This window comes from Mytilus californianus, unplaced genomic scaffold, assembly GCF_021869535.1.
Source record: "Mytilus californianus isolate M0D057914Y unplaced genomic scaffold, xbMytCali1.0.p SCAF_8, whole genome shotgun sequence".
Classification (NCBI taxonomy): Eukaryota; Metazoa; Mollusca; class Bivalvia; order Mytilida; family Mytilidae; genus Mytilus; species Mytilus californianus.
Genome location: NW_026262734.1, coordinates 33,328,692 through 33,347,261, shown reverse-complemented (window position 1 = coordinate 33,347,261; position 18,570 = coordinate 33,328,692). Strand labels below are relative to the sequence as shown.

Below are 18,570 nucleotides of genomic sequence, written 5' to 3'. Positions count from 1 at the left end.
AAGATGACTTTCTTTGTGTCATTGGGTTGATGTATTTGTGTTTAAGACAGCATATTGACATCTAGATGACTTACTGTGTGTCATTGGGTTGATGTATTTGTGTTTAAGACCGTATATTTACATCTAGATGACTTTCTTTGTGTCATTGGGTTGATGTATTTGTGTTTAAGACCGTATATTGACATCTAAATGACTTTCTTTGTGTCATTGGGGTTGATGTATTTGTGTTTAAGACCGTATATTGACATCTAGATGACTTTCTTAATGTCATTTGTTTGATTTCTGATTGACAGAAACCAACATCTTTTCATTTTTTTTTATCAATATCTAAAAATAGTGACAGGTAGGTAAATTGGTGATATCACCGATATTTATGCAATTTTGCAAGGTATGTGGAACTGCAAACGAATATTGAAAAAAACCATATAAGTTACTTTGTGACTTTCTGAGATAAAGTACATGTAATATTCTGTAGAAAAAGGTGAAAATGTATAGGATTGAAAGAAAGGGATAAATTATTTGGGAGATACACCGTAATGACCCCAAATAAAGAAAACAAAATTAATATTTTTATCACTTGTTTATTATCAATTTCTTCAATATTTATGTTCATTCAAAAAAATCTTAAAAAATAATATTAAAGCAAAATAATCAACCTACAACAGAGTACACATAACAAATAAATGCAGAAAATATAAACAAAATGTAATGTTAAAATATGGCAAGCTATGTGTGGTTAGAGTAGATAAACACTGAGGTCTTATTTGCTTTTTTAAAAGCAGAGATACATGTACAATATAAAAATAGTCTAATGAACTAGGTGTGTATACATACATGTGTTAAGATTTAAAAATAAAAGTTATGGTCCAAACTTGCTGTTTTTGCAAAGTTCCAGGAGACTCCAAAGGAGATACCTTATTCCAGCTGTTTTGTAAAGTTCCTGGAGATTACAAGGGAGATAACTCATTCCAGTTGTTTTGCAAAGTTCCAGAAAATTCAATGGAGTTAACTTTCAGGAAAATTTTGAAGGTTTTTGGAAAATCTGACATGTTCTATATTTTCTACCAGTATTAAACAAGAGGTTCATAGCACCTTTATTTTCACTAATATCACGATTTATATTAAATCTTTAAATTGTTCCCTCCTGTATATTTGATCTTCAAATAAGATCAAAATCAGGAGGAAAAAAATCGAAAATAAAACCTTGCAAACTGATTTGGCCGTAGAAATTGAGAAATTTATACTCCACAAAAATAAACCGCTATACAGTATTATATACATTCCAATTGTGCTTATATCAGAGCTTGTCTTTGTAATAGTCTATTACAGATACCAACTATAGCTGATAATGTGGAATCTTTTACAGTTACCAACTATTACTTTAAGTTTCTCATTCAAACTGCGTTGCTAGCTCACAAACAACAAGGTTGGACCAAGTACCAGTCACAGAAATATAAATATTGCATAGCTTTTTTTCCCAGTAAAATACATTCTTAAAATATTTTTCTAAAAATATAAAAGAATCTACCAACCTTTAACAAATCTGTAAAATTCTACAATATTGAAATAAGATGGTAGATTTTACATGAACTTATTTTATAAATAGATATGTAAAAATACAGAGAGACACAAGATAGGATAAGCTTAATAAAACATTCCTTGGAATCTATATCAGGTTAACCATTATGATATATGAAAGACAGAAAACTATACTTGGTGAGTTTATGGTCACCTGACCTATATAAACAAATCTACACGAATATATATATATGCTTTAAATATACAACTCTTTAAGTACATTGCTTTATACACAGAAAAATGTCACAATAATAATTGCAAATAAATATTTGGATTTCATAATCACATAAATATTTCTGGATAATCAATCCTATGCGGTTTCTTGAAAATCCTATGTCGTTTCTCGATAAACCTATGCAGTTTCTCAATAATCTTATGTCGTTTTGACCTTTAAATTTTCAATTTTCATCATGAAAATATTGTTGTTTTTGTGGAAGCAAATCAAGTTTAAACAAAAAACAGATGGCATCTTCACCTAATGAAGTGCTGTTGGCAGTAAAGTTTATACATTTGTTCACTACGAAATCAGTACAGAACAATTTGGTTTGATTGATTGATTGATTGTTGATGTTTAATGCAACTTTCAGCACTCTTGGCTATAATATGGTGGCCAGTTTTTATTGGTGGACAAAGCAGCAGTGCCTGGAGAGAACAACAGAGAAGGTGAGAGCTGCATTTTAAATGTATATAAAAAACTGACCCAAAGGCGTTTTAAATCTGAAAGATAAGTCCTATAGAAATCTTTTTTTGGACAAAAATGCTAGCAGAATAAAACTAGAATTAAAAGTATAATAAAACGACGAAAAATAAAAATATTGCAAAAGACCCTGAGGTTCTACACTATAAATATATATTGCAAAATAGAGAGATATATATCTTAATGATATATTGCATAGCTTGATATGCATGGGTATGTGCAGATTTGTAAGATCAATCCCAGAAAACAGTCTGCATGAATGATTTTGAAAAAAATATATTTTGGACACATCCACCAAGAAATCTATAGATTAATATGTACTAAGTAAAAGTTTGCTTCCGATACATATTAACTGTAATATCTTTATATGGTGATAATTTTCTATAGTGAAAACTATTATTACACAGAATATTCTTTAAAAATCTTGAAAATAATTTGCTTTTGAAGGAGCCTGCTTATATACAAATTGGTTTATTTTTTTTAATAATATCTAACTTGATTAATACTATTTCCCTAAAATTATCTTTAAAATGCATTGACTAGTGGATAATATTAAACCATAATCATACAATATATTGAAACAACCCAATCTGCATAGTAAGTATAGAGATCATAATTACTGAACAAATCATATATTACATTACATCAATCTGTCATTTCACATACACAAATTTGTATGCACCATATTTATGTTCTTTTTCTTAAATAATAAAGTAAATAGTATATATTTACACAAATAACCATATCTTTTTTCCTCCTTTCTTATACCAAAGCATGCAAAGCAAATAGTATATATGTTACTGTTGTTATAAAAAAAATTATAACAAAAATACTGAACTCCAAGGCAAATTCAAAAAGTGAAAGTCCATAAAAACGGATAAAACCGTTATATATTTGAACCCACAAGAAAATTCCACTTTTTCTACATTGTGCAAAATGCATAGAATCCAGTGCGGTCATCTAAATTCAACTACATGCTTGGGTGTCAATGTTTACAAATTCTGCATTTTTGTCTATTTCAATTATACAACCTGTATATGAGCATAGATTTGGCACATAATTGAGATAAAAATAAAACACTGAGCCAAAAGAAATGGCCTTTACAATCTTAACCTTCCTTCTCAGTTAAAAAGGTATTAATAATGAGAACTGCTTTCAAAACAATTCTGTAAATTTTGGTTATTGTTTATCTCATAAAAACTACCACAAATATGTCTTGTCTAGAAATATTCAAGGTAATTACAGACAAGTAATGAAAGTGATTAAAACATGGCAGTAATTCTGTATATTTTTTAGTTCTAAAAAATACTAAGAAATAACATAATTTTCATAAAAATACTGAACCAATTGAGTTTGGTTCCATTATCTGATATCAATACCTGCCAACTTAAAAGATTTCGGCATGAACTAAATGATTTTGACCCCTGTCCCACTTGCATGATCATAATCATGTGAAAATCTACATAAAAAATTTGTTGGTTCCCATTCGACTTTTCCCAAGGGATATGTATTTTATATATGTTCACTTAAAACAGAAAAATAATCATATAAATCTTTAACAAAAAGTACATATTAAATCACAGACTATAATCTGATAAATAAAAATTGTTCCGAATGGGAAACCTCGGACTTCTTCCTACAATAATATCAGTCTTTTGAATAAAAATTATTGCCTTCTAAATATCAATGTAACACAGAGAATGAATGAACCCTTTCATGAAAACAGAAAAACATAGAGATTGCAAAATGTTATATTCTCATAAACAATCAAAGATGTTGAGCATTTAACTGTGTCCACATTTTGCCATCCATAGAGTAATCATGACAGGGTTGAATTCCTGAATCAAAATTGCAGTTTATTTATTGCTCTTTGTTTCCTGTGCCGTTTCTAGGATGATCGTTGAGTTTTCGGTAGAAGCTCTGTACATATGTAAAAACACATTTCCAATCTGGTTTCTGCATTTTAACCATATCATCAACATCTAATAATGGAGCAATGTCTGCATATTTTCTGCAAAAAAAACAAAACAAATAGGTTATATACACAACATGAACTTTTTCATTTTGCACACTGTGTTTGAATTTTTCAAAATATCTATTCTGATTTTACAACTTGTCAAAAATTACTGCAGAATATATATCGTTTACTGCTTCTGCAGATGTTCATCATTTGAGTCCCAAAAATTGGAATCTTCATTTAAAGACTTATCTCCTGAGAAAGAGATCAAATCTTCTTTATTTCAGCAACTTTTATCATTATTTGATTGTAAGTAGTTGAAGAGTGTTGAGGAATGGGGGCAGAGGGTACTTACCTATAATGTTAAAAATATATGAATTTCACAGCTGTTTTGTGTAATGTTGTTTGTCTTTTAGTCTATTTCTTTGTTTGCCATGGTGTTGTCAGGTTTTTTTTTACTTATGAGTTTGAATGTTCCTTTGGTATCTTTCGCCTCTCTATTGTAATACATGTACTATAACATTGAAGTAAGCAAGTTTGATTATCTCCCCTTTAACAAGTAGGACTGAGATTATGTTCCTTTATGTACATCCTCAGTTAGTGTTCTTTAATTGTGTAGGGTTTCATCAATATCAAGGCAGCTCATTAGGAGGAGTTGTGCACTTACAATGCACATGGACAGACGAAACGCTTATGTCCTATTTTATTAGACATTAAGGTCTGCAGGAAATAATTTACTGGAATCTTGTCTAATTACTTACTCTGCTATATTAAATGCTAATGTAAAGTTTGCTCGTCTCTTTTTGGGGTCCAGTCTAGCGAACTCAAAGGATTCTGGGTAAAAATGGTGGATCAGCGCACAGAAAGCCATGCCGTTGTTCCATGACGAGGAGAAATTTGTGACCTCCACATTCTGTAAAAGTTAGAAAGTATTCAAGTTTTAAACAATATGAATAGAAAAATTCAATGTAGCACATTTTCAAATTTAATTAATTTCTTTTGAGTGCTTAGCATAATCAATGAAAGATAGTTTCTTTTAACACAGATATATGAAGAAAATTATATCACTGATATGTTTCTAAAACAACTTAAATGTAAATACAGAGCATTTATTTAAGAAATGTAAATTTAAGAATTTTTTTTATTAAATTCTGTGGCACTAAAATGGTTTTAATTGTTTTATCTAAAATCCTTTTAAGAAGATATGCATATTCTTGAAAGATTTTTAAATAAGGTATGATCAAAAGTTGCAATTTTTTTCATATTTGTAAAATATGCATTGATGAAAATAATTTTTATTGAATATGTTGTAATTTGTGCCTTTTGTCTATTTAAAAACATCAGTTAACCTTATCTTTTAGCCTCACTGCCATTTCTGTAACAAACACATTACTGTAGTAAAAATGAGATAACAAGATGTAATAAGTGATCTAGGTTTTCACTGTTTAATACTGAAATTATTTGTTTTCAATATCATTTTTAAACCATTGTATTCATGAATAATTGTATTTCTACAATTTGTTAAATAGAAATAATTCATTCAGAATACAACTTCAAATAAAACTTATTATATCACATGGAAACGATGATGTCAACAATAACAGACTGTAGCAATTTGATAAATGCAGATCCTGTGTCTTTTAGTGGGTTTATATCTCAGCAGAGCTCTTGTTAGAAAGTCATTGTGTACATATGAAGACTTTAAATAAATTTAACTTACTTACGCACAGCTAACAAGGATCTGATGATGCTCTGTTCTACTTTCTGTTCTAAAGACCTATCAGGGTTTACCTGGTTTTGTGGTAATGATACACACATTCAAAATTTTGTAAGTAGGAATTTCATTGGCTATTGTTATAATTGCCAGAACAGAAGGTAGAACATAGTGAGTATTGTCAGGTCCTTGTAAGCAAAGCGTGAACCCAGGATCTGAATTCTAATCAGATTGTGAAGTTAGCAATTATGCAGTGAATAAAAAGACAAATCAGTAGGCATGTGGTAACTAGCATTGTTTTCTAATTGGCTAAACGGAGTTTTATTTCATTTGAATAATTACTATATGCCTCATCCAAACCTAGAGATAATTTTGCTAAAAAATAATATGCCGAAACGGCTGTACCCTAAGCCACTTTATATATTTAATAAAGAAGTTTTTATAAACAAATCGACCAGATTACAAACAGCGATAGATCCACTAAAAAGGGGATATTGATCATCTCTGCAAACTTTACTAAAACATTGTGTTACCCATTTGATGATATACATAATTAGAATATTTAACAATAGAATAACATATTTTTACAGGGCTTATCAAGACTTGTTTACTTGTATAAAAGATTAAAATATTATTACTAATTCAAAAGTTTAATAAAATGAATTAGATAGTCTATTTGAAAATTATCATAATAACTGAATATCTTTGTGCATTTGAAATATAGTTTAAGTAATATCTATCCTGGTATACCTCCCCTCCTAATAAACCCCAGATATGTGCTGTTAACTGGCAACCAATGATATTGTTTTCTACAACAGCAGAATCACATGACAAGGATCCAGATATATTTCTATGGTGTGAGATACCATGTAACTGGATCCCTGCTATGAAATTCTTTTGCTGATACTATCCACTGGATGTCATTTAACAGGGTAACATGGTGCTAAGTTACTCTAAATAAATCTTCTAGATGTGAAATAAAACTTAAAATGTTGCAAAGTACTGTAAATTACATAAAATTAATCTGATAAATGAAAAAAAAAACTGTAATACTGGCAGTAGGTTCTACAAATAAAACAATAACAGGGGATCACCAATTACATGTGAAACACATCACCATGCAGAGTATAAAAGTTATAAGAGATAGACAGAAAAAAGTAAACTAAGAAAAACGTTCACTCCAGTCTGATAAATTATAGAGTACAACTGCATTTCAAAGTTTACAAAATGCATATCTGATACATTTTTTATAGGTTTCAGCCTGAAATCCAATTATTGTTTTTATGTTGTAGATAGAAAACAACTTTTTGGTAAATTTCATTTTTACTAAAAAATCTTTGGATTAAAATTGATTGTATTTACAATTATTTTTTCTCATACTATTTTTTAATAAAAAGAGCTTCAATTTTCTGAGATGACAAAATTCCTGATACAAGTGCACTCTACTTATGAGAATCTGGTTGTTTCTCTATACACTTTTTTTATTTTGCCCATTGTTGTCTATTTTTTATATTTCTGCATCCCATTATTATCTATTCCTTAATTTTGCGGTCCATTTTTTTCTTCACTTTATTTTTTTGGCACATTATTCTCTATTCTGTAAACCCCATCTAGACCCTCATTTATGAGATAACAATTTGTGAGAGAAAAGGGTTTTTGTTATATTTTTCACATGAAAGAACACATTTTTGTCATTATTGGAATAGTTTGAATATATTTTACATAACTTTACTTTGAAATGCAACAATATCTCAATAACAGAACAAAAATTCACATCATGCAAAAGTGAGGTATTAGTGAAGAAAAAGGTTCATTCCAAAGTTAGTGCCATTTTCTGGTTTCAATTAGCAGTTAAAACCACTCCCGCTTGGGAGAAGCCATGCAACCATAGATTTGCCACATCCAATTCACATGCCACCAGATTATACCTCATAACCAGCCGTCATGGCTTTAGTCCAATTCAGGAGCATTTCTTTTATTGCACTTGGACTACGTCTAACTGCTGTCCCCCCACCTCTGCCTCCTCCTCTACCACCGGCCATAAAACTTAGAAAATATCAAACCATGTGAAAAACAGCAAACATAAAAGTTTGTGTGATTTAGACTTAAAGCTGGAGCGGAATTGCATGCAATGCTGAAATAAATCAGAATCTGAAAGAAAACCCTCTGTCCATTATAAAATGAAGCAATGGATGATGGGAAATGATAGTGGGTGACCATGACAACAAACACAAGACAAGCAAGGGAGACAATCACAAAACAAAGGAAAAATACCAAGGTAGGATCATCAAATACATCTCATGTTGACTCAGGATTACTTTTTACCAAAAAACTAATTTACTTTTTTTTCCATATCTTTCTACATTGTTTTTCCAAATTCTGTAAATTTTAAACATTATATCTTCAAAAAAAAATTAATTTGTTATGTTCTATGAAACAAAGAATAGTTTCAAATGGCTAGAAATTCAATTTTCTCTTTAAGTTCCCAAAGGCAAAGTTTTTCAATTCTACTGATAACTTTCATTATATGTTTATCTTGAAAAAAAATTTAAAAAAAAGTTAGATTAAATGATTTTATTTTAGTATAGGAGCAATGAGTTTTATATCAAACATAAAAACAATTGAGAAAAAATTGTTAGCTATATAATTCTACTAAATGTTATATGTTATATTTTCAACTACTGATAAATATTTACGTATATATAACTTGTATGTCAAAGCTGTGAGAGTATTTGAATACATTGAAAATATGAAGATGTTAATCAACCAATCAAAACTCAATATAGTATAGAGCTCAGCTCTTGTTTTTTTTTGTACAAACAATAATTACGATAAATTTAAAGAGATCATATATAACATTACTACCATTGTAAAACCTGGGACTGATATAGGTGGTCACTGGTTTACAATGCTTTTTGTATAGACTATAGTAACTGTTTTTAGAAGAAAAAAGTTTAAACTAAATATAATTTAAGAATATATTACTGATGAGTTTTGATTGGCTTGGGAAAATGAGATGACAGGATGTATATGAGGAAAATGACTCCATCTGTAGCTAAAAACAAAAAACTCAAATGTACCTCATATTCTCGTGTGTTGGTTTGGACAAATTTTAGTATTTCCTGTTTAATTGCTACAACATTTCTCTGCATAGTTTTGGCTGCTCGCTTAGCTAAAGATACAGCTAGTAAACCACTAAATAAATAAGGCGAGTCCATGTTAGTACATAATGTTTATGTGAAATTTTTAAACCATGAAATAAACATGATATGAATGTTTTAATTTAATAAAATTTCAAATACAGTAACAACTTTAACCCGAATAATTCAGTCGTTATATTCCACTGCTATATGATGGCTACATTAACGGCTGAAGGCCTAGTCAATGAAAAATCGTCAAAAAAATCATTCGGAATTAGCTCGGGATTTACCTATTTTGATAACATTTAGCTATTAGCTGATTGGCTCTCTCTCACAGAGAGCTCCAATCAAAATCCTGGATTCGTGACGCGTTTTTATCGTATAAAGAGTTCAGGCCCTCGCGAGTGGGAGAGTCGATCACGGGGAGGGACTGAATTATACGGGTTATAACAACTTTAAATTCCATCTATTTTTCAAAGACAGTTATTTTCTCTATTTTTTACCTTTAAATGTTCGGTATTCTAAATAGAAAATATTAGAAGTCTTCTGTAGTGACAACTATAAGACTTTTTCTCTATTATTTTATAATATATAAGACTGGTAAATAAGATAATCCTTGTGCAGACTGTCCAGCCTTTTCTGTTCAAAATGGTAAGTACCCTGAAGTATGACTACATAAATCAAATTAAATCATTTAAAGAAAATATATTTAAACAAAGTAAACATTACCATGAACAGAAATTAGAAAATAATTATCCTTAAAAAGTGCTGAAGCCCTTCCAAGTACATTTGGTTGTATGCACACAGAGGTAAATAAACTCATCATATAGATACCAGGATTAAAATTTTGTATTTGCTCCAGACGCGCGTTTCGTCAACAAAAGACTCATCAGTGACGCTAGAATCAAAAAAAGTTAAAAAGGCCAAATAAAGTACGAAGTTGAAGAGCATTGAGGACCAAAAATTCCTAAAAGTTTTGCCAAATACAGCTAAGGTAATCTATTCCTGAGGTAGAAAAGCCTTAGTATTTCAAAAATTCAAAGTTTTGTAAACAGTTAATTTATAATTATGACCATATCAATGTAAAACATTGACTATAATGTACAAATACAAGAAGATGTAACACACCATCCACCACTGGTATACAATTTTTCAAATTATCACTCTCACATTAACTCTCAATTCAAAGGAACTCCTAATATGAATGCAATTTGAAAAACAAATAATCTATAAACTGTTTATGACTTTACATAATCTTGTGCTTCTAGAACACTCGTTAATATCAAGTTTTTTGGCTGAACATCACAGCATCTTATTCTGTGTTAAAATGGTCTTTTCTATGATATAAACATCATGATTCATAAGAATTATGTACATATTGTAAATACATACTTTGGTTTAGCACCACCAGCTCCAGCTGGTTCCATTGACTTAAACTTGTTCATGGCCCCCTGAGCACCAGCTGGTTGAGCTGAAATATACAGTTATGGCAATTTTTATAAAGTGTTACATTTCCTTCTACTCAGAAGAAAAATTATGTCCTATTTTTTTGGGGGTCAATCTTTTAAAAAAACACACAAAATGGCAATGATATTGCCCTTGAAAGTATAAATATAACCATATCCTTATAATAAAATTTTCTTTTTGCTGTTTTTTCCACATAAAAAAAAGAATGAAAATTTACACAACATGATTATCATCAACAATCTGAAAACGAAAAGAATATAACAAAAAATATTTACAGATGATTAGAGAACATGAATGAGTAAATAATGTGTTCATGAAATAAATAAAATAATGATTGATTGATAGATGACAATGTTAAGAGTATAATATATATCATAAATACAAAATGCCTGAAAGTCTGAAGTTAGATATGATAATATTGATGAGAAGATAATAGATTTGTTTAAAATATTTACAACTAAACCTTGGTGCTTTAACTGTGGGAATAAAGGGGAACTAATATACAAAAATTTTACCCTACCCCTAACCCTAACACAATCACATTTTTCTTAACATATTTCATATATAATACAATGTTGGTAGCAGGTTATTAGGGGATATGCCAAATTTTTTATTTCAAAAATGTCAATTTTGTGACCTTTACATTTGTGTTAACAAACAAAAGCAACAATATGAACTTAGGGGCATTTGGAATCAAAACACACAGCAAATTAACCAAGGTCTGTTTGTTTCCGTTGAAAAATAAAATATTTGTTACAATTATATAATATCTACATATTAATACAACATCCATATACAGTTAGTAAACCATACAAAAGTTACCGATATACTACAACATGCTACACACAAATATACAAACACATGCATATTACAATATATTTGAAATAATATTAGTCAGTAAGGATATATAATAAATCAGAAATAAATGGGCAGAAATCAGATTGATTATGGATATGACTTGGACAAATTTTTTTAAGTGTAGAATTAAGGGTTGCATGTTGTCATGGTAAAATTTTATTACATAAAAAATTAATAAATGAAAAATGAGTTTTTCAATTTCAGGTCAAATTCCTCTTCATTTAAAACAATTGAAATTTCTAATAAGAGTAAATGCATCATTTAAAACAATTGTTCAAATTTTTATTTAAAATGAGTTTTCAAAACCCAGGACAAATTCTCCTTAAAATAAAGGCTTAAAGCATAAACAACTGAATATTCTTAGAGTTTAATCATTTAAAATAATTAACTGTTCAAATTTTAAATGCTAAAATACATGAAAGAATATTTATGTAAGACCTATGAAACCCACTTTAACACTACCAAGGGAGACAATACAGGAGACTTAAGGTTAGTTCAGGAAATGTTAAAATCTAGATAAGCTACATAAAGCTGGAAAGAAAAAAAAAGAAAAATGGCTACCTCCCCAACTCTCGGTTTTCTCTGATTTATTTGTAACACCATCTTGACTGTTCCAGGTTTCCGTTCGTACAGTTATTTTACCTCCAATGACTGGAGTGCCAGTATTTATTAGCTTGTCGCTCAAAAATTTGGCTGCTTGCTCTACAATTTGGGTAAAAGGAATGGGTAACATATCAGTGCATTCAACGTCATAATAAACAATGCAGAACAAACTTTATAACAAAATAAAGTGTTTATAACATGCATCTACAGAGATCTAATTTGATTTTACAGGTTATTGCAATGGAGTTCTAGAACAAAACTCATGCAGTGTGTTTATCTTAATATTGATGAAGCTGAAAATTTTTCAATAACTACATGTTTTTTTTAATTCACACACCAAGAACCATTTCTGTCTTACATCACTTCAAACATATGTCAATAAATCCTCAATCTGATTAAAATACAGATCCGGCATCCACACTTCACTCACAAGGACCTGACAGTGCTCTGTTCTACTTTCTGTTTTAAAGACCTTCAGGTATCCTCTGGTTTTATCGTAATGATACACTTCTTCAAAAATGTGAAAGCTGAAATTTCATTGGCTGATGTTATTATTACAAGAAAGAAGTAAAACAGTGTTTTCAGCTCCTTTTAAGCAAAGTGTGGATCTGTATTTTAATTAGATTGACAAATTATCCTCTAAGTAAACATGAAAACAATATCACTTTGTATAAAAATATATTTTTTTCAAAAATGACTATGTTTTACTGTATACATAACTGGGGAGGATTGTGATAACTTAATGATAACATATGCAACATCTGAAGTGAAGTTAGTGATGAAATACAAATGTTGTAAACACTTTTTAATCAAACATACATGTACCCATTACATTGTTAATTTAACAACAACACTATATATCAAATGCAGTTAATCATTTTGATGACAATGAAAAATGATATTTTGATGAAAAATCTAAACAAAAGAAAAATTGCAATGACAATGTGATATAAAGGAAAGAAACAACATCCTTATAGTATAACAAAAATTTAATGATAAACAAGAAGTTGCATGTTTTGTCCTGCTAAGCATACCCTCAACTGGTAATTTTAAACAAGAAGGAGTGGTCTGACAGATCTGAAAAGCCCTCACATGTTACAACTCATTGCTGTCAACCTGCTGACCAAAAATTCAGTCATTCTCTTTTGTAGCATTGGAGAAATATGAGTGAAATATAATAATTTCATAGTAATGGCAAACAGGAAGCAGGTGTCTGACAGATCAGAAAAGTGCACACACTTTACAACTCATTGCTGTCAAGCTGTTGACCAAATATGAAGTCATTCCGTTTGAAAGAAACATGATGAAAGTGAGACAGAAAATTTTTTGATGAATAGATGGACCAACAGCCAGTTGACACCACGATGAATGCTTGCCCCCATTTCTAGACTTGGTGTATAAAATGACTAAATATACTCTTAAAAGTGTTCTTTTTCATTCAGGTTCTTTACATAATGATAAAATCCAAGTATGACATGATGAAAAGTTGTAACTACATGTACTGCAATCAGTCAATCAAAAGGTAACCTAAATATAACCTTGAGAAAATTTAAGTTCAGCTGGATAAAAGAAAGATTTTTTGGGAGCATAAATTTTGGGAATTTACTTATATCACATCCCAAAAAACTCATGACAGCTTGTACCTCATAAGTAGCAATAGCTCTGAGAAAAAAGTGACAACTAGCAATGGTCTAATGACTTGAGGTTGACTCGATATGTGCAAATTTGATAAATATAAAACACTTTATAAAGGAGGATTAAAACATACAAAATATTTCAATTTTTCACATAACCAATTATACAATGCAGACATTCAACATTTTGAAAATATCAAAAAATAAGTGTAACATAAATATAAAATAAATTATTCCATAAACAATAGAAATGCAAGTGTCTCACCTGGTGTTTTCGTGAAGGATTGCCCACCAAATCCTGCTTGTGATGATACAGTGCCAGCTAAACGAAGAAGCAAAAGGCAAGATGAGAAGCAGAAAATCTACCATTTCAGATATGGGTTTTTGCATTCTCCTTAATTGCACCAAATTGTATTAGATCATATGAGAGATTTTCATAAAGGTATTATTATCATAAAACTTTATCTGCTTTAATTTTGATTTATGATCACAATACCTATATTGGTAATTATGTTTGAAATCAGTCCAAATGTATCGCTTCTTTTCTATTTAGCATTTTGTGTGACCAAATGTTATTTGTGTCAGATTTCTTCTTTATATGATTTATTAAAACATTTCTTCTCTCTCCAAATAATTTTTTTTTCAATGGTATTTTGCATCAAACATAAGTTTTTATATGACCTATTTTTAGCAACTTTGACCAATCAAAAGTCAAAGAATATTTGGTGCAGAGAAGTAGAATAAATGTGCACCCATCATTTATCTCTTTCTAAAATGGCCAATTGTTTAGAAAGTGAGTGAAAGCATCTATTAAAGCTAGCAATTCACACTTCTCATAGAGAAAGTAAGAGAAATAAGATTTCTACATAGTTTGAAATTGCATTTAATCTTATATGAAGTAAACATTAAAGAAATATTAAACAGATTCCCATTTATATAAAATTGGAAAGTACAGAATAGATTAATGATATTCTATTGAATTTTTCTTTTTAAATTAACATATCAATCATGCATATGAAAAATAATGAATTTTAATCAAATTAAAGTAACAGCAAATATTTAATAGTAACGAATCATTCCTCCATTATGTATTCAGACTGGCAATAACAGCTTACAGCCAGATTGATAATTCCACAAGTTTAAGCCAGACAGACTGCTTTATTTGCAATTTTTTTTAACTTGGTATCATGGCCATAATCAATTTATCAGCCCAAAATATATTAACTGCTCTTATAAATGGCACTGGTCAGAATGTACTGTTGAAAAATAACATTTGTAATGGCATTGCCTCTCAGCAAAGCAGAGCTAACATGGTACTAAAGAGTATTATTTAAATTAGCAGCTTTATCAGCTTAAGCATCTCTTGATTTTGCAGCATTATCAGCTGAAGCCACAACTGAATTAATAAGTTAACGTTTTGGCACAAAAAGGCACTGAGTCTTATTGTTCTTATAATTGAATGCTGAAAACACATTTTGTATATTGTTATTGGTTAAATTTCTTGTTCTCTGTTTATTTTTAGAATGCTTCTTATACATCAGAAAAGATTTAAGAAATTGTAAAAGAATTAACAAAAGAAGAATAGAAAGCTGATTTCCATTTTGTTCCCATCACACTGTGAAATGGAAATCACCTTAAGTATATGTGCCACTCAGAAAGCAAGGTGCAAATAGAAATGTTTGAAATAACAGTGAGTTAAGATGTAAAGCAACACACTAGCATAAACCCTTCATAAATTTTGATCCAACTTGATATTACCTCTACTATTTGAGACTTAAATCAAGCTTGACAATTGTCAAATTGAGTTATTTGCAGCACTATAATAGCATCATCCCAATACTGGAACATGTTAAGTTGTCACATTGACCTACCTGATCCTTTATTAGCAATTCTATCAAATGCTGCCAGCTGTCGTTTTTTAGCTTCTTCAGACTCTTTTAAATGTTCTTTTATTATATCATCTTTAATATTCATAATTTTTTCTCTTTCTTCTTTTGTTTCCTTTGCTGCTTTCTCAAATGCTGCTACCTGCCGTTTCTGATCTGCCTCGGCAGCAGCAAACTTCCTTTTAAATATATCCTCTGTTTCTTTTTCTCGTTGTAACCTCTTGACCTCCATTTCCTCTGTAAAGCAAATATAGCAATTTGAGATATATTAAAAGTTTTGCATTTGAAAATCATAGTATAGGAATGATAATTATAAATCTCACTGTTAACACAATAATCTATTCATATCTTACTGTTAACACAATAATCGATTCATATCTTACTGTTAACACAATGATTGATTCATATCTTACTGTTAACACAATGATCGATTCATACCTTACTTTTAACACAATAATGTATTCATATCTTACTTTTAACACAATAATCTATTTATATCTTACTGTTAACACAATAATCGATTCATATCTTACTGTTTACACAATGATTGATTCATATCTTACTGTTACCACAATGATCGATTCATAGCTTACTGTTAACACAATAATCTATTCATATCTTGTTGTTAACACAATAATCTATTCATATCATACTGTTAACACAATAATCTATTCATTTCTTACTGTTAACACAATAAACTATTCATTTCTTACTGTTAACACAATAATCTATTCATATCTTACTGTTAACACAATAATGTATTCATATCTTACTGTTACCACAATAATCTATTCATATCTTACTGATAACACAATTATCTATTTATACGTATGTTGACCAATTCTGTTGCGAGTGGTCAATTCTATCCAATTTTTCTCTCTTCAAATTAATAGATAAAAAAAATTCTAGCTGTTAAATGCAAAAAATAGAAAACATGAGTTTCAGGTTCAGAATATTCTTAATAGTGCAGTGCTTAAAATGCCCTTACTGAAAATGGACCTATCCTGAATTTTTTTTTATCTTACTTGATTTTTTCTCTCGTATTTCTCTCATCCTGTTTCGTATCTTTTTTCTCTCATCAAAATCATCTGTTTTACTGAGCTGTAAAAGATAGATCATACAATATGATAATAAAGTATAAGCAAGCATACCAAATATATATGTAATACCTTTAATTCATTCAAATCCTTCTTGTTATCTTATGCCAATGTGTGGACTTCAGATTTAGTGTTACATGCTTTTTCATTTACCTAATATTTTCCCTAATCATATACAGTCAAGCCTGCTATAAGGGACATCTCTATTGAGAAAAAACTGTCCGTCCAGGTCGTCCTCTTCTTGTCCATCTGTGGTAATGCTTATGCATTTTGAATTCAAGTTCAAAGGTCACCTCTCTTATAAAGTCAGTTTTCTCTTGTCCAGAGGGTGACCTTTATATACAGGTTTTACTATATATATTATTTCTTCAGTCTTTCTGTTTTCTATCTTTTGCCAACATATGTATCCCCAATTATAATGAAATGCTTATTATTCGCCAACAAATACAAACTGCATGTGTATCAATAATTACATTGACTTTTTCAACCTCTTCTGTTTTGTTATTTATCTTGATGTCAATGAATGGATCTCAGCTAATTAATATTGACAAAAGAAATTAACAATATGGCAAAAGAATTTCCAAAATGTTTATTTCTTTAGAGTTAACGACTTAATTCCAAGAAAAATAATCATTGCATATAAATTGTTCCAGGCCCCATATTACATGCATGAATAAAAGGAGGTGTAGGGTGTACCTCAACAAGACAGTAACCCAACAAAAAAGGATGTTATCTGGATTTGGGTTGATTTATAAAGCTATTGGAGTTTTCTCTGATAGGCTTTGTAAGAGGAATGTACTGCTTCATAGACTGAATATTTACAGAAAGTGTAGAACTTGTCTGTGCTCATAAGATAAAAAACAAAATTACTATTAAATTCAATTAAAAATAGTTTCTTTAGGTATCGTGTTGTGGAATATCTGTAAGTCATGGTGCTCAACATTTGCTGACTAGTAATTTATATCTCTGTTCATTAGAAATATGACAAATTGCTTCATTTAATTGAAGTGGATGGACAAATTGTTAAGATAAATAACTGGCACATTCTTGTATTAATTTGATGTATTATTGTGTAATATGTAATTGTGTGCAACATTTGCATACATAATCATACTAGTTATTTGTACCTAAAGCCAACAAAACCAGTACCTGACAAAATAATTTTGGCAAAAACTTTGATTCTGCGCATCTGCTATTCTCATTCAAACATTGTATCTGTATCAAAATCACAATGTGGAAAAGAGTGAGACATTCTTAGCAATCCAGAATATGTTAACATTATTTTTGAATAATGATTAAAATATTTCTGAATTCATAAGCTAAGAATACAGTAATCTGTTTTTAAAGTTTTTACCAATTAGCAAATTTTTAGCTGAAAAGGGAGACTGACGGACTATGTGACAAAAAATGATCTTTGCTTTATCATAAAGCTCCACATAATGAGCTAAAGAGAAGGGTGACCTCTAGGTCTATCCTATTATAGATCAGAGGTCAAAGGTTTAGGTCAATACCTTGTCACAAAAAAAAAAGTTTCATGAAAGGAGTCTAATGCAAGAATCAAGGTTAAGGTCAAAGACTATTTATCAAAATACAAATTAAAAGACATGGACTGTAGGAAAATTATATCAAATCTTAAAATTGTTTAAGAAATTATAATTCCTAGATCGTGTTTGTTTGCAATAAAGTACACACAAAAAATTTCTCAGTAGGAGGAAGGTTGATAGAGAAGTATTTTTATGTTACATTGGTATGTAAAATAATATTTAGATCATTCAAATATACATTTACCAACAAAATTATTTTCTGTCAGCAGTTGTCCATGGCACTTATAGCAGTGGTTATTTTTTCTTTTTTGTCTTGTAGGTGGATAGGGGGTTTACAATGTGCTCAATTCAGTACACTTGCACTGATGGTATGACATTCCATGGTCTTATATGAG

The 18,570-nt window shown here is 29.8% G+C and overlaps 1 protein-coding gene across 11 annotated transcripts in view; it reads right to left on the bottom strand.

Annotated features, from left to right (window-relative positions):
- Positions 1-565: 565 nt before the first annotated feature.
- Positions 566-18,570, bottom strand: part of LOC127711762 (uncharacterized) — a 135,151-nt gene continuing 117,146 nt past the window's right edge. For 5 of the 11 annotated variants that reach the window (XM_052217873.1, XM_052217875.1, XM_052217877.1 and 2 more), the window contains 8 exons: positions 16,560-16,635; positions 15,520-15,771; positions 13,914-13,970; positions 11,973-12,113; positions 10,479-10,557; positions 7,875-7,992; positions 4,994-5,145; positions 566-4,286 (listed from right to left, as the gene is read on the bottom strand). In XM_052217873.1, the coding sequence (XP_052073833.1) occupies positions 4,136-4,286; positions 4,994-5,145; positions 7,875-7,992; positions 10,479-10,557; positions 11,973-12,113; positions 13,914-13,970; positions 15,520-15,771; positions 16,560-16,635 (1,026 nt within the window). In that variant the 3' untranslated portion in view covers positions 566-4,135. Of the gene's footprint in view, positions 4,287-4,993; positions 5,146-7,874; positions 7,993-9,026; positions 9,142-10,478; positions 10,558-11,972; positions 12,114-13,913; positions 13,971-15,519; positions 15,772-16,559; positions 16,636-18,570 lie in introns of all 11 variants that reach the window. The other 6 variants (XM_052217874.1, XM_052217879.1, XM_052217878.1 and 3 more) reach the window with 6 other exon arrangements.